This window comes from Antennarius striatus, chromosome 21 (assembly GCF_040054535.1).
Source record: "Antennarius striatus isolate MH-2024 chromosome 21, ASM4005453v1, whole genome shotgun sequence".
In the NCBI taxonomy this organism is placed as follows: Eukaryota; Metazoa; Chordata; class Actinopteri; order Lophiiformes; family Antennariidae; genus Antennarius; species Antennarius striatus.
Window position 1 is genome coordinate 6,106,924 of NC_090796.1, and position 17,790 is coordinate 6,124,713.

General features: G+C 44.1%; 1 protein-coding gene across 1 annotated transcript; it reads right to left on the reverse strand.

The window, feature by feature from the left end:
• Window positions 1-4,529: 4,529 nt before the first annotated feature.
• Window positions 4,530-7,691, reverse strand: cby1 (chibby 1, beta catenin antagonist). Its single transcript, XM_068305557.1, has 5 exons — window positions 7,569-7,691; window positions 7,248-7,346; window positions 6,902-7,007; window positions 6,669-6,781; window positions 4,530-6,563 (listed from the first exon to the last, which is right to left on the reverse strand). Exons 1-5 carry the CDS (start codon window positions 7,572-7,574, stop codon window positions 6,483-6,485), a joined length of 405 nt encoding a protein of 134 aa, XP_068161658.1. The 5' UTR covers window positions 7,575-7,691; the 3' UTR covers window positions 4,530-6,482.
• Between the last annotated feature and the right edge of the window lie 10,099 nt (window positions 7,692-17,790).

Genomic DNA, 17,790 nt, shown 5'->3' on the forward strand with positions numbered 1-17,790 from the left:
AAGTGACAGAGACAGACAATGCATGGTTCTGTTCGAACTGCTGGGAGGGTTATATCACATATTAGTGTGTGTGTGTGTGTGTGTGTGTGTGTGTGTGTGTGTGTGTGTGTGTGTGTGTGTGTGTGTGTGTGTGTGTGTGTGTGTGTGTGTGTGTGTGTGGACTGACCAAGCAGGTCAGACTAGCCTTATGAAAACAACCTGCATCAAACTATTCCTCGCTGTTTCTTTTTTCTCTTCCTCCTTTCTCCTGAATACCCCTCTCCTCCTCCTCCTCCTCCTCCTTCCTTTGTGTGCACCATAGACTCTCCTCCATGCACACAAACCCTCTGTCTCTCATTCACTTTGCGTAGAGATGCAGAACTCAATGTGAAGAAAAGATGGGAGGATTGATCCGTGCGACCTGCTCACAGGTGAAGGTCACGCCGTGGGAAACGACAGCCTCTATTTTTACCAACCATCAGCAGCGGATGTGACTGTTAAACGTTGATGCCACAGATCCATTGTGCTGCCTCTGCAGATGCCTTCCATGTTTTTATGCACGGCAAATCATCAGCATTGCTGCTGCGTGCTCACATTTTGACGCTCCTCCCTTGCATTCGCATTCATTTTTACAATCAGGAATGAGCTCATTGCTGCGTGCTTCACATCAAACAGGATTTTCTTTTCAATTCCCGGTCTCTGCAGCTTCATTCTGTTATCCTGACTGTAAAGAGGTGGGAAGGGGAGCTCTATGGTGACAGCAGGGGTTCGATTAGATCAGACAAAACGTTTAACAATCCCTGTGGGGAATCAGTCCATTGCAGCAAACACATACTGACAGTTTGCATCAGAGAAAAATAGGATGCATATAACAGAAGGGTGTGAAGAGTGTGTGTGGTGTGTGTGCACAGAAGTCCAACCCTTAGAGATAGAAACATAAGGACAGCTTCAGTTAAGATAGCAGCTACAATTAAGATAAAAATGACAATGATCTTCACCTTCAGCTTTTCACCCAAACGATCCAGAGGTGAAGAATGACCCTCTGTTAATTCTGTATAACGGCGGGTTTATATGAAAGGATCTAATTCTACCAACCAGCCGTCTCTGAAGCATTGGCTAAAAATATTCAATAGTGCTGATTTACACAGGAGGTTTGGAACTTCAAAAACTACTTTACAATCAGTCGTTCAAGTTCATCTCAAAATAACCAGCAACATCTACGGTATCTGTTGTCGTTGCCAACTCACATGACCAGAATTAAGTGCGGATCTGTTTACAGGTCAATCCACCTGAGACGATGAGTGTGCACCTTGTGTGTGTGTGTGTGTGTGGGGGGGGTGCTATGGCAACGCCAGAAACTCAAGTGATTTGTCACCATGATGAATGTTTGTCGTTAGGCGTTGAAGGGATCACAGTGAGTCTCTCTGAATATTCCAGCTGATGTGTGGGGATTGATCCAGACTTAGATCTCTCGTCAGACCGGGATGCTGACATCTATCATCATCCTGTATTTTCCCCTTTAAACCTCCGTTCCCCTCTCTTTATCACTCTCTCCATGGCCAAGGAGTGATGGGGTGATGCTTGTCTCCTCTGCTCGCCGTCCCGAGCCGACGACATCCTCACGACCACTGAGCCAACATGTTCCACGCCACTGGCAATAGCCGGAGTGTTTGTGTGTTGGCTGTCCAGCTGCAATCTGTTCCACAGGAAACGGTTCCAACAATGGTTTAGTTCAGACAAGAGAAAACACAATCACTCGCCCACACTGTCGTTCCACTCATGATTATCCTCGGTGATGACATCGCTGTCTGAGCTGACAGGAGGCAGACGGAAAAAATGAGAATAGAATCACTGGAACCAATGAAAGACTAATATTAATGGAAAGTATAATAAAATTATGTTTACGACGTGGATTTAAAAGACAGCTGATTGTTGTGTGGTCCATTTTTGGCCTCCACAAGTCAACATAAACACACCAAAATGAGTGTGTGTATGAGGCAACCCTCAGAGCAACTGTATGTCATCATCAGGGAGGCATCCCCTGGGTGGTGGGGATCAGAACAGGTCTGTCTCCTCACTGTACAACAACAGATCAGCTCGTGAACACACTGACTCACGCGGCTGAGGTAGGGGAGTATTTTTAGTTGAAGATGATGATGATGGATGGCCTCTGAGCGTCGGTTACGTAACAGCGCTCTGTTGTGCCTGGGAATGTTTCAGCAATCTGTTCCAAAGTCACAGCCCGTCTCAATTTATTGTTTCTAACATGATGGCCGAGGCTTCACGGTCCTTGATTCTGGTTTATGATGAAAAACAGATGAGCTAGTTCCTCCTGTGGATTAGCATTGAAGCTGATTAGCCAGTGTAGCATAGTTTGAATGTGTCTCATGTTAGTAAACAGCTGGCTGTGACGAGTTGGGCGGACATGAAACCGTACTAGCATTAGCTCGTCTGAGTCCCTGGCGGGAAATTCCTGAGAAATACTTATGCCCTGGTAAAGCCACATGTTCAAATGTTTGATAGCTCATAGCTAATGTTTCCTTTTGTTCAATGATGGACAGCTAGCATCTTCTCCTTTCGGCTTTTCCCTTCAGGGGTCGCCACAGCGAATCAATTGCCTCCATCTAGCCCTGCATCCTCTTCTCTCACACCAACTACCTTCATGTCCTCTTTCACTACATCCATAAACCTCCTCTTTGGTCTTCCTCTAGGCCTCCTGCCTGGCAGTTCAAAACTCAGCATCCTTCTACCAATATATTCACTATTTCTCCTCTGGACATGTCCAAACCATCTCAGTCTGGCCTCTCTGAGTTTATCTCCAAAACCTCTAACATGTGCTGTCCCTCTGATGTACTCATTCCTGATCCTATCCTTCCTGGTCACTCCCAGAGAGAACCTCAGCATCTTCATCTCTGCTACCTCCAGCTCTGTGTCCTCTCTTTTCCTCAGTGACACTGTCTCTAGACCAAACAACATCGCTGGTCTCACCACAGTTTTGTACACCTTTCCTTTCATTTTAGCTGAAACTCTTCTATCACACATCACACCTGACACCTTCCTCCACCCGTTCCAGCCTGCCTGTACACGCTTCTTCACCTCTGTTCCACACTCTCCATTGCTCTGGACTGTTGAGCCTAAGTACTTAAAACCCTCCACCTTCTTGATCTCTTCTCCCTCTAACCTCACTCTTCCACTTGGGTCCCTCTCATTCACACACATGTACTCTGTCTTACTGCGGCTAACCTTCATTCCTCTCCTTTCCAGGACAAACCTCCACCTCTCTAGCTTCTCCTCCACCTCTTCTCTGCTCTCACTACAGATCACATACTAAAATGCTAGCATTAGCTTTTTATTTCGGTGGTTGTTCATGATTTCCCTCTTCATAACAGTTCCATCACTTTTCCAGGCTGGTAAAAGTTGTTCCAGACTATCCATGTGGGTTTTTTAAACGTATTTGTTTAAATGGTTTTGAAATTACGGATGGACTGAGGAAAAAGATGATTTTGGATGAATGTGTTTCTGGGAAGTGGGGTGTGGGAGTTGTGCAGTGGGGCCTCGCTGTGGCTCAAGAAGTCAAACACTCTTTTAGATCATGTCATTCATGAGTTAGTGCTGCTTTGTTCTGTTACAGAAACGTGTAAAAGATACACGAGAACATTCTGCTGCTAAATAATGGAGCGTTTTCACCTTCATTGACAACGTATAGATCCTGTTAGGGTGACTAATACCCCGACAGGTGATACACACACACACACACACACACACACACACACACACACACACACACACACACACACACACACACACACACACACACACACACACACACACACACACACACACACACACGTTGCCATGTCAGATTGGACCATTTAGGGTTGAATGACAGAACAGAAAGTTGGGTGGATGAATGAACTGATGGAAATCTGCCGCTGCAGGACAGATGACGTCATCCGATCACCTACAGACATACCCGTGGGCCTCCAGGGTGAGACACTGACACCTGCTGGTTGGATGGAGAAACAACTCTGAGGGTTTTCTGACTTCTGAAACACCAGAGACGTGTCGTGGTGTTGTGTTCTGTGTCTCTTTGTTTTAACGTCCGTTTTGCTCGTGTTTGAACTCAGTGTCCCAGAAAATCACACATCAAACAGATTTCAACACACCATTAAACCGTAACGTGATATAAAAGAACACATCAGAAATTAAAGGAGGCTGCAGATAAGGGTTATGAAAGTCGCTCCTTATCTGTCCCTGTGTGTAATTGCGGTGGGTTTGCCAGTTCTTTCAGCAGACCAATATACCGGGACTTTTACGGCCGGTTCGGTGTGAATGTAGGTCAGACGTCAGACGCGCTCTGCTGATGCGGAAGCGGCTCCAGGTTGTATTGATGCTGCGCCGGTCGGTGCGGCGGCCTGTGGGGACAACAGGCGGTGCAACCAGACACAAGGTTCATGTTATTTTTAGAACCATCATCTACTGAGGCAGACATTATTTACATCCGGCGTGTGTTTCACCGATAAACGGTGTTATAATAACCTGGATCTTACCTGTGTTCTCATGAATGGTTCTTGATGGCTTAAAGTAAAGCTGCACCCCCTCAACAGGAGTCAAATGAAAAAAAAAAAAAGTTTAATGAAAATTCATGAAAAATTCATCCAGTGATTCAAATATAATTGATCAAAATAATGAAAAAAAATCTTGCCATATTATAGGATCTTGTTTAAATATGCATCCACTTGCCAGTTAATTTTGGTCACATTTTCTTGAATGGTTTTGCTTTATATTTGTTACTAACTACATTGTAGATACAAACTGAAGATTTCAAAACTATGACGCAAGATATGTGGAATTATGTAGGAAACAAAAAAAAAAGAAATGTTTTATATTTTAGATTCCTCAGTTGCCACTCTGTTTTGATGACAGCTTTGCAGCTTGACCTTCTCAGTGAGATTTGTGAGGTCGTCTCGTGGTCACAAGTGCTGCCATATCAAGGTTCATTTGTGGATTTTCTTACCTTCTTAATTACATTATAATATTTACATAAGTCTAATGAAATGATCTGATCAGAGACGGGGCAGACTATGGAAATGTGTCATTCAAATGACATTTTTTGAAGATGATGACGGATTTTTAATCATCCACAGTTGTTTTTCATGGTTCACATCATACTTGCAGAACTGAGGGTGCGGTGACTTTAAAATAACAAGAGCCAGGTCTTTAAACACATCCTGACCCTTAACGCTACCCTGTACCCAACCAGCAACAGCCCCCACTGGTGGTCCTCATGGATTTCCACATCCAGTAGAGACCCAGCAGGCATTTCCCTCTGATGACAATGCAACTCCTCAGAAGCGAGGTGGGGGATAAGACCAGCAGGACCTCGGGACAGTGAGTCACTCAGCCGCTGTAATCATAAAAAAACAAGCTCCACTGAGAGCTGGAGGAGTTACTGCACATATCTGTTTGAGGGCTTTGAAGGTATTTCAACTGGTTGGAGGAATTTTATTGAATTTTGTAGAGGTTTCGATCTTTGCCGAGGAGTTTTTCTATTTTGATGAGGATTACATTTTAGATTCGTTTTAACCATTCCAGAAATTAAATGGAGGCCTTTTCACCATTATAATAACAAATAATAACAGGCCATCTCAATAAAAAATACCGAGGTGTGGGAGACTCCTGATGTGAACTGGATCTGGAGATTAAATATGTTTGGAATTGGGTCACAATATGGTGGCAGAGGGGCAGGGCGATGTCAATGCCAACAACATGCAGCTAACTCAATGTTGATCTACACATTTAAATGGATTTAATGTATCTGGGATGAATGAGAGAAACAAACCATAATGTAATACTGTATTGTTGACACTACTCCTGAGCTACTGATTAATAAACTTGATTCCATTGATAGGAGTTGGTGCTTGGCCAAGGCAACAGGTGGTTACTTCATTTATCATGTGGCGGATTACATTGTCATGGTAACACAGTGTTTTTCATACCACAGATGATTTCCTCATAGAATAAGTCAGCGTATTCCGATGAAGCCAGGAGACGATGATCTGACTGTTTATATTTTAGTGATAGTGATGATCAACGGTACACTCTGAATGTTTTCTGGTTAACTTTGTTATCCTATACGCTGTGTTCTTCTAAATCCCTTCAAATGTTTCCATCTCGTCTAAAATAATCCCTAAAATAAATGTATTGATTCATTAATTCATGAAATGAAAAAACCTCAAACTTAGAATTTTGACATTTCTGGAGGTATGTTTTAAAAAAATTGCATAGGTTAAAAAAAAAAATTCTGTTAATTGGTATAAAACAAATAATTGTAGTGTTTGTACATCTAATTCAATGTTACCAGTCTTCCAATAAATACAAGCATGACCCAAAAGTCAATAGTCCTCAATCACCTCACATATCTGATTCTATAAAAACCCTCCCGAGAAAACACAAAATTTCTATACAAGTTGTGGATGAACAAAATGTTCCATCCGTTTTTGTCATTTCCTCCGATGTTGTTGACTCTTTATATCTTCTACTTCTTTCTCCATCTGGTGATACTCAACTGTCGTCTCTGTCAACTGGAATAAAAAGTTAATTAACAAGTTTGACGAGCAAAAAAATACATTCACAACTGAAATTGCAATGCAAATGTAAAGACACAGTCGAAGGTGCCTCTTTCTTACCATGTCCACAAGAATTTCAATCTTTAACTTCAGAAGGTTGTTTTCTTCCTCCAGTTGTGTATTTCTTTTCTTGAGTCGTAGCAATTCCCTACTAGACGTGTTCCCACCAGACTCTAGATGACATAAAAATTGAAATAAAATATGAATTTAACTTTTGCAACAAATACACATAAAAAAAACATGCGAAAGGTGTGTGTGTGTGTGTGTGTGTGTATGTGTGCTGTAGTCATCACCTGTTACCCACTGTCCGTCTTCAAATTTCCAGGTCTGACCACCGATGTTCATGTTAGGAGGGCCAAACTCAAGACCCAGCTCCACTTCTCTGGTGGAGCGATCCAACTACAAACAAACAAACAAACAAACAAACATCCTTTAATTCTTGATCCATTCATCTGTTTCAAGAACAGTTATTCACATTTTGTGTTACAGGTGGACCATGGGTGAATGATTTATAGTTAAGGATGCATCAATGACAGATATAGGTATTGGTTTAATCTGATCGTATCGATCAGTGATAGGAAGCTTGTTATCGAAGCTCTTTAGCATAACGATGCTGTCAGAGGAGGGTTCCAATCCCACCGTGTGAAGGCTGGACAGAGACGCGGATTTCCGTGGGGGGGTCTTCTTTGGACTGAACGTATTTCCAAAGAGTGGCATCTTTAATGATCTTTTAAGCTCCTGTGTAAAAGACAACATATTAGTAAACTATAAACAACAACATCACGCAGATCCTGTGTGTGTGCGTGGGGTTGCTATTAGTGACGTGCGCTAATGCTAGGTAGCTAACGCTAGCTAGACGTGAGCACTGCTCGTACCTGATGTGAAATTAAACATGTCGACTACTTCGCGGAAGAACTATGAGTTGTATTGTCTCTGAAAATAAAAAGATAGCAAACTTACCTCCATACAAATTACTTTTAAACAGTCTTATTGTTCCAGCAGAAATGTTTTTCCTTCAAAACAAAACCATACTTGCTACTGCGCATGCGCGACACTTCCATTGTCGTGCCGGAGACAACGAAGGAAATAGGGCTAGCTTTGAGTGTCAAGTGGTCTGTAAATTATTTTACAAAAACCCTAATTTCAACATTTAAAACAAAAATAACACACGGATTCACTATTTTTCTTTTTAACGTATAATTTAAATGTAAAAGTCGGGTTTCGTTTAAGAATAAATCCCCCTATTCTTGTGACATAATGGAACACCCAGAGGACGTCCACGCATCACCATGACGTCACGTCAGTCGATCTCTGATAGATGCGTTCACGTACATCCGTGTTTATTAAATTCATGCTCCACACGGGAGCCTAGATCAGGTCGTTACAGAAACTGCCCTCACCCGATGCTGCTCTTATTATAAACATTCACTCTTTATTTCAAATTCTTTACTCTTTGCTTTTACTTATCATTCTTAATTCTTATTCTTTGCTTGAAGTCATAGTCACATCTCATTCAAGCCTTCTTTCTGCATCAATTTTAATATTTTTAATTGATTAAAAAATACAAGAAATATCCGCAAAATTGAAGGGCTTTTACCCAAAAGTTTAATCAGTAACTCCTGGTAACCCAGATACCTGCTGGTTTCACGTCATCTCATCTTGAGCTGATTTTTCAAAATTTGCAAACTCTCTCAAAAACAAAAAGAATAAATCAACAGAAACAGAAGATTTGACAATTAATTAATTTCATACTTTAATCAAATGGGTACTCATTTCCTTGCATGTCTGCGTTTGTGTGATCACATCAATGTCGTTGAAGGCATTTCTATAGAAAGCATAGTTCATAGTTAAGAATAATTTTAAAAGGATTGTTTAAGTTCAGTTGTTTTCTAGAGCTGGGAAATTCTGTGTTTGTTTGCATTGTGGAGATTCTTTTAGTCAACCATTGATGTTTTGGATGCTGTTTTATGCACTTTGATTGTCACATTCAGTATAAAATAATAGAAGCCTCGCAAAACATGAGAAATCACTGGACATTGTAACAACACAATCTGTTAACCTACAGAAGCTACACTGAAGTGCAGTTTGTTAACTTAGAAGAGTAAAACTCCTAATTTCTTTTATACTGTATGATTTCAAGCTCTTCAGTAAATGGTCGTGAAGAAGAATTTTGGATTCAAGACTTTTATTTCTGACTTTCTGTGTTGAGAGCAAAAGAACTTCTGGTCCAAGGTTAGTGAGGCAGCTGCAGTGCTGCACCCACAAGCGTGATACTCCTTTTGTTGTGTCAGAGAGAAGCTGAGAGAGTGTAAGAAGAGCTACAGGAGGAAGCTGGAGGCCAAACTCCAGCAGAATAACATGAGGGACGTGTGGTTGGGGATGAAGAAGATCACAGGAAGCACATGGAGACCAAGGCAACCATCAGGCTGAATGTTTTCTTCAACAGGTTCAGCTCACAGTCGTCTGTCTCCCCCTCATATCCCGACCCCCACGCAAGCCCCCTCCCCCTGTGGTGGGCAGTCCTGGGCAACCCCCCCACCTCCTCCTCCACAGAACCAGCACCCTTCCCTACCAGCACCCTCCCCCACATGACTGAAACTACGGGCCAGGTTGGGAGACAGCTGGAGAGACTCCACCAAAGGAAGGCTGCCGAACTTGATGGTATCAGCCCCAGGATCCTGAAGACCTGTGCCCCCCAGCTGTCTCTGGTCATCACACACCTCTATAACCTGAGCCTGAGTTAGGAGGGAGTCCCAGTGTTGTGGAAGACATCCTGCTTGGTTCCTGTCCCCAAAATGTCGGCCCTAATGGAGTTCAATGACTACCGACACCTGATGAAAACGCTGGAGAGCCAGGTCTTGGCCAACTTGAGGCCTCAGGTGAAGCAGCTGCTAGACCGTCTACAGTTCGCTTATCAGCCCCACATGGGAGTTGATGACGCCGTCATCTACCTGCTGCAGAGGGTCCATTTGCCTCTGGATGGTGGGGGAAGCACTGTGAGAATCCTCTTCTTTGGCCCCGTCCACACGATGACAGATTTTATTGAAAATGAAACTTTTTGAAAACGCATCGAAAACAATTTGCGTCCACACGACAGCGTTTTCAAAAAAATCTCCGTCCACATGTAAAAGCATCAGTGCGTCTTCGAAGACGGCTATAAGCATGCCAAACCATGTGGTGGCAGTATTTAGTCAATCCTCCATGTTTTTTTGTCACAAAACGCCTGCAAGAATGTTGCCATTAACAAGGCTCGTACATCCATCATGTTTGTACACACGGGCCCATAAATATGACATCACAGTGGTTTACGTCGCAGGCAAGACGTCAGCGTTTTTAAAAAGTTGTGGATACACCGTCCACACGACAACGCAGACCCAGCGTTTTAAAATCCACCTAGGCCAGAGTTTTCAAAAAGTAGCGTTTCCATTCCGGATATCTGCGTTGTCGTGTGGATGGAAGGCGTAAACGCAACAAACAAGTTGCGTTTTTCAATACAATTCCAGGATCGTGTGGACGGGGCCTTTGATTCTCTAGTGCTTTTAACACCATTCAGCCAAGGCTGCTGGGTGAGAAGCTGCGTGTGGGTTTAGTAAATGGCAGAGTGATTCTTGTTAAAATTTTTAGGGATGACCATTCACACTGTTTTTGGGAAGTGACCAAATGCGATGGGGCTGTGTCCAGACTGGGCCACATTATCGGCCGATCTGACAGGTTGCCGTAGCGACGATGTCAGGGCGGAGTTGTCTTTCAGTGCCTGTAATGTGTGATGTCGTATAATTCAATCAATCAAACAATCAACTTTTATTTATATAGTGCCTAAACACATCTGAAGACATTTCAAAGCGCTTTACAGATAGAAAGCCAACAATGCCATCCAGAGCAAGCATAAGCGACGGTGGCAGGGAAATACTCCCTCATTGAGGAAGAAACTCCGGGCAGGACCCAGGCTCTGGAGGGCGTTCATTCCCGCTTTGACCTGTTGGTTGGGAAAGAGAAATACATTGGGGAAAGAGATAGGTCAAGGAAAAGAGACACACACAGAGAGAGAGAGAGAGAGAGAGAGAGAGAGAGAGAGAGAGAGAGAGAGAGAGAGAGAGTGGCAGATAGGCCAGTTTGAGTAATTTTTAATTGTAATTGTAATTTTAATTTAATGTAATTTTTGTGATGACTCCAGGAATCCACTTAGGACCATGACTAAAGTTTCTTGTCACCACAGCATCTCCTTCCTGGAATCCTCTCTTTTTTCAGGTTGTCATGCTGTTCCTTTTTACTGTTCTGTTTTCGCTCCACCTTTCCTCTGCGGTCAAGATGAATCAAATCCAAGGTGGACCTCAACTTCCTCCCTTGTAGCATTTCTGCAGGTGAGAGCCCTGTGGTGGATTGTGGTGTGATGCGATAATTAAACCAAACTCTTGACACCTTAGTAGCAATGCTGCCCTCACCAGCCTTCTTCATCACCGACTTGAATGTCTGGACCGCGATCTCAGCACAGTCATTTGATGATGCAATATATGGAGCGGATGTGATGAGCTCAATTCCATTTCTTTTCAGAAAGTCTTTAAACTCTGCACTCACAAAACAAGTACCGTTGTCAGATACAATTGTTTCTGGTATTCCCTGACAACTGAAACTTTTTCTCAGGCATTCAATTGTGACGGCTGAGGTGGAGTTTGTTACAGTAAAAACATCCATCCATTTTGAATGCACGTCTATCAGGATCAAAAACATGTGTCCCATAAAAGACCCTGCATAATCAACATGTAATCTTTGCCACGGTTTGCTTGGCCACTCCCGTGGGTGAAGTGGTGCTGGAGCAGGCAGGTTACGGTGTTCTTGGCATGTGACACAGCACTTGACAATATTCTCGATGTCTGCGTCCAACTTTGGCCACCAGAAGTAACTTCGTGCCAAAGCTTTCATCCGAGTAATGCCAGTGTGTCCATGATTTAATTGCTCTAACATGGCCTCCCGCCCTTGTGGTGGCATCACAACACGTGACCCCCACAGTACACACTTATCTTGTACACTCAACTCTGTTTTTCGCACAGCATAAGCCAAGCTTCTGAGGATTGCATGAGGTGCTTGGATTCCTCAAATGCTGTCTCTTGCTCTGCTCCCCATCTCCATTTTGTTTCTTTTCTCAACAGTTCATGCAGGGGAGTCAACAGTGTGGACAAGTTCGGCAGAAATCTGTGATAATAGTTGAGTAATCCAAGGTACGCACGCAGTTCAGTGACATTAGTAGGTGCTGGTGCTTTTTGTCTGGCACTGACCTTGTGTGGTAGGGGATGGAGCCCCGAAGCATCCACTTTGTGTCCTCAGAACTCTGCTTCCTGCTCCATGAATGTACATTTGTTGCACTTGAGTTGAAGACCAGCCTCCTGCAGCTGCGTCAGCACCTGGTTCAATGTTGCCAGATGTTCTTGGTCACTTCAGCCTGTCAACAAAATATCATCCAAATACACTGCTACTTTTGGGATGCCTGCCACGAGACTCTCCATCAGTCTTTGAAATATGGCTGGACTGGAGGAAACCCCAAAAGGCAGACAGTTCACTTGGAACAGACCTTTGTGTGTGTTAATGGTGACAAAGCGCTTGGATGCTTCATCCAAGATCACCTGCTGATAGGCTTGGCTTAAATCCAATTTACTAAACTTTTCACCACCAGACAGTTTATCGAAAAAGTCCTCTAGCTTTGGTATTAGATACTGTTCCAACTTTGACACCAAGTTTACTGTGAGCTTGTAATCTCCACAGATGCGCACTGAATTGTCGGTGTAGCCCACTCCGAGAATTTCACTGGCTCGATTATTCCTTGATTGGTGAGTCTCTCTAACTCTACCTCCACTTTCTTCCTCATGGCATAGGAACTGGGCGGGGTTTATAGTAATTTGGAGCAACCACTTCCTTTACATATATTTTTGCTGGGGGGGCCCCTCCATGTTCCCAGTTCCTCTTTGAAAACATCCTCATTCTGCATTAACATCTCTTGCAATGTGATGTGTTTCTGTTCTATGCTGTTAAGCAGCACATAGTTCATACCTAAGCTCTTTAATCCAGGCTCTGCCTAACAGGTTTGGCCCTGGCCCTGCTACGACCACCACTGGAAGCTGCTTGGTTTGCTCTTTGAACTGTACAGTCACTTCTGTTGCACCTAGTGTGGGCACTCTCTCACCCATATACGTTTTAAGACCCAATGAACAATCTTGTAACTCTGGTGCGCCCCCTGCTGCCCATAACTTAGCATATTCTGTCTTTGATACAGTAGTTACACTGCACCCTGTATCTACTTCAAATGTTACTATGTTACCATTTAGCTTCAGCTGAGTAGTGATGGGGTCTGTTTTAACTATCTTTGGCTCTGATAGACTACACACTGTAAACACATCTTCATCACTAGAGAGATTCCTAGGGACTTCACTTATGTGATGTGCAGGCTGTTTTTTATCCTTCTTTACCCCTTTTACAAACTGCTTATATTTCCCTCCCCCCTTTAGCTGCTCCCCTGGAGGAGGTGAGGTTCTGCACATTTTTTCCACAACCATGACACTTCTCATCGATGAACCAGTCTCGTGCCATGTGTTCACCTCCACATCTGTAGCATTTTGGCGCTGCCGTTTTTCCTTGCCACTTCTGTCCTGCTTTCACAGTGTGCACTTGCAGTTGAGCTGAGGGCTTACTTGCATTACTGTCCTGTTTCTGTTGTAGATCCAGCACGTCCCTGCTCGCAGTCTCGATGGCTTGTGCGACTTTGAATGCCCGCTCAAAAGTCAGCACCAGCTCCGCCAACAATCTCCACTGGATGCGATCGTCCGCAATTCCACACATCAGCCTGTCACACAGCATCTCTTTCAGTTTATCGCCGTAGTTACAGTGTTGAGCCAGCTCCCGTAGCACCGCCACATACTCCGTCACAGTCTCATTCACCGTCCTCATCCTCGAGTTGAACTTAAATCTCTGAACAATCTCACTGGGCTTCGGGTTGTAGTGCGACTGCAGCAGTTGAGTTAACTCGTCAGGCTTCTCCGGACTTAACAAGTTCCTCATTAAACTATACGTCTGGCTGCCAACTGAGCTTAACAATATAGCCCGCTGTCCTCCAGCGTCTGTGATGCCATTTGCCACGAAGACATGTTCCATCACCTTGACGTACTCCTCCCAGACTTGAGCCTGTCTGTCAAAAGCCACAAGTGTCCCCAGTATCGCCGTAGCCATCTCGATGTTATAAGAAAGGGGACAGAGTCGGGAGGTACGCTTTTAGCTTCAATCTTTACTGCATACACACACTTAGTTAAGTAACATCTGGAGGACATATATAATATATATACTGTGTGTGTGTGTGTGTCTATATATATATATATATATATATATATATATATATATATATATATATATATATATATATATATATATATATATATATACATACATATATATATATACAGCTCAAAGGTTAAAGGTAACAAGGTAACCCATGTGGGGTGGTATCTGTGTGCCATCCTCAGAGTGAACAGACCTCCACAGGTGGAACAGACCTTTCCCATCTATTCCAGCTGTTCTTTCAACCCTTGATACTTCTCAATCTTTTCGTGTTCCTTCTTCCTGATGTTGGCGTCAGCTGGAATCGCAACATCTATCACCACTGCTCTCTTCTGCTCTTTGTCCATCACCACTATGTCCGGTTTGTTAGCCAGCAGCTGTTTGTCAGTCTGGAAGCTGAAGTCCCACAGGATCTTAGCCTTGTCATTCTCAACCACCTTCGGTGGTATGTCCTATTGGGATTTGGGTACTTCTAGTCCATACTGGGTACAGATGTTCCTGTACACTATCACAGTTACTTGGTTGTGCCTTTCCATGTATGATGAGCTGGCGAGCATCTTACACCCTGCTACCACATGCTGGACTGACTCTGGGGCTTCTTTACATAGCCTGCACCTTGGGTCAGATCTACTGTGGTAGATATTGGCCTATATTGCTCTTGTACTTAGGGCCTGTTCTTGTGCTGCCATGATCAGTGCCTCTGTGCTGTCCGTCAGTCCAGCTTTATTCAGCCATTGGTAGGTCTTCTTGATATCAGCCACTTCCTCTATCTGACGGTGGTACATGCCGTGTAGGGGCTTGTCCCTCCATGTTGTCTCCTCCTCCTCTTCCTTCTCAGGTTTCTGCTGTCTAAGGCATTCACAGAGCAGTTCATCTTTTGGGGCCATCTTCCTGAAGTACTCTTGGATTTTTGATGTTTCATCCTGGACAGTGGCCCTGATGCTCACTAGTCCTTGGCCTCCCTCTTTCCGCTTAGTGTACAGCCTCAGGGTGCTGGACTTGGGGTGAAACCCTCCATGCATGGTGAGGAGCTTTCTAGTCTTGATATCTGTGGCTTCTATCTCCTTTGGCCAGCTTATGATCCCAGCGGGGTATCGGATGACTGGCAGTGCATACCTGTTGATGGCTCTGACCTTGCTCTTGCCATTCAGCTGACTTCTCAGGACTTGCTTTACTCTCTGGAGGTATTTGGCTGTGGAAGACTTCCTTGAGGTCTCCTCATGGTTGCCATTAGCCTGTGGGATTCCAAGGTATTTGTAGTTGTCCTTGATGTCTTCTATCCTGCCCCCTGGTAGGTCAACCCCTTCAGTTCTGATCATCTTGCCTCTTCTTGATACCATCCGGCCACATTTGTCTAATCCGAATGACATCCCTATGTCGTTGCTGTAGGTCCTGGTGGTGTGGATCAGTGAGTCAATTTCTCGCTCATTCCTGGCATACAGCTTGATGTCATCCATGGTGATGGAGGAGATGGCTGATTGTTGTCCCACTTTGGAATCGGTATCCGTAGCCACTCTTTGTGATGATGTGACTGAGGGGGTTCAGGCCTATGCAGAACAGCAGTGGTGATAGTGCATCCCCTTGGTATATGCCGCACTTGATGTTAACTTGGGCAATTGGCTTGGAGTTAGTCTCCGGGTTTGTCTTCCACTTCCCCGTTGAGTTCTTGATGAAGGCTTTTAGTGTCCTGTTGATCTTGTACAGTTCCAGACATTCCAGTATCCACGTGTGTGGCATTGGTAATCTATCTAGGCGGTGCACAAGTTGGTCTGCCTATTCTTACAGTCTCTTTGTACTGCTCTGTCCACCATTAGCTGGTGCTTGGCTCCCCTGGTGTTACTACCAACTCCTTTCTGTGATTCTGTGATTGATTCATGTGCCTACTCATCTTAGCTGCCATGATGCCTGACAGGAGCTTCCATGTTGTACTGAGACAGCTTATTGGCCGGTAGTTGGATGGGGTAGATTCCTTCTGTGGGTCTTTCATGATCAGGACTGTCCTGCCTTCAGTCAACCATTCTGGGTGCATCCCATCCCTTAGCAGCTGGTTCATCTGTGCTGCTAGACGCTCATGGAGTGCTGTCAGCTTCTTTAGCCAGTATGTATGGATCATATCGGGGCCCGGTACTGACCAACTCTTCATCTTTGACACTCTTTCTTGGATGTCTGCCATTGAGATGGTTACTGGTTCCTATTCTGGGAGGCAGCTGTGGTCAGTCCTCAGGTCCACTAGCCACTGGGCATCGGTGTTGTGTGATGCTTTTCTTTCCCATATGCCCTTCCAGTATTTCTCCACCTCAGCCCCTGGTGGGTCTGACCGGATGCCATTTCCCTTCCACTGAGAATACACCTTTGCTGGTTTATTCTCCTGGCCTCAATCTCCTTGGTGTATCTCTTCAGTCGGGTAGCCAGAGCCGTCGGTCTCTGTTTGGCAGTTTCGAGTGCTTCAGGTATGGAGAGCTTGCTGTATTTCCTGGGTACCCCTTTATTCACCATGTTCCCCTTCTGTAGCTCAGCTAGCTGGCTGACTTCTCTCCGTGTCGCCTTTATCTTGGCCTCTAACCGTCTCTTCCATGGAGGGTGTTGATTGTTATGCCCTGTGTTGATCTTATATCCCAGCATCTCGAGGATTACTGTTGCTGTACTGTGAATCAGCTTGTTGGTCTCAGTTATGTTCCCAGTGGGGATGGTTCTTATTGCAGTATTCACATCTTCTAGCAGATCTTCTGAAGGTACTTGACAACTTAGCATCAGGTTTCCATTTGGGTCACGATCTTCCTTCGCAGGTCAGCAGCTCTTGTATTGAGGCTGTCTATGTCTCTTGGGGCTTGGTACCCAATCTCGGATTGTGGGGGGGGGGGGGGGGGGGTGATATCCCCCCGCTGACCTGGCGTCCTGGCTCTCCCTTGCCTTAGCATTGTTGTAGTATTTCATCGAGTTGTGACAGCAGTTAAATAAAATTCATAAATAAAATAAATTTGAACCTCAAATAGACACATAAGCAGACTCTCAATCAAAATGAATACTAAAGCTGACTCAATACAGCAATTCAAAATGAATAGTATAACATGCCTCTAAATAAGGCAACTGAATAGAAAGATGCCAACAGGCTTTTCCTTTAAAAGGGTAGGCTAACGTTCAACTCTGTGTCCGTGACATGTTTTGCATGTAAATGATACGTCAGGCTGGAGCTGCTTCAGTGATGAAAATTCTCTTTTACCAAAGGTACAAATAATAATAATAATAATAATAATAATTATAATGGATTAGATTTATATAGTGCTTTTCTGCACACTCTAACACGCTTTACATCGGATCCATTATTCATTCACTCCTCATTCATACTTGGTGATGGTAAACTCCGTGTGCAGCCACAGCTGCCCTGGGGCAGACTGACAGAGGCGTCTGCAGTGCAGAATCACTGCGTTTTTGTTGATAGTCGCGTCTTTGTTCTTTTTATAAATTAACTTTCCGCCCAAAGGTCCGAGTGGGCTTGCCTCACTCTCCTGTGTCGCGTCCATCTCTGTTGTCAGTCACCCTGCTTTTGACTAGTGGCGCAGGTACGAAGTGACATCACTGCAGCCTACGGGGCCCTCAATGGGACAAATTTAAAATGCTTGCGCATTCTTGCCATTAATTGCGTTAATTTTTATAGTGCGTTAATTTGCAGTGTAATCAATTGATCTAATTAACGCTTTAAAGTGACAGCCCTAATTATATATATATATATATATATATATATATATATATATATATATATATATATATATATACAGGTCAAAGGTTAAAGCTCCACCCTCAATACTCCCCAACCTGTGCTGCCACCCCAAAGGACAGTTCCTGTAATCCCACATCAATATCA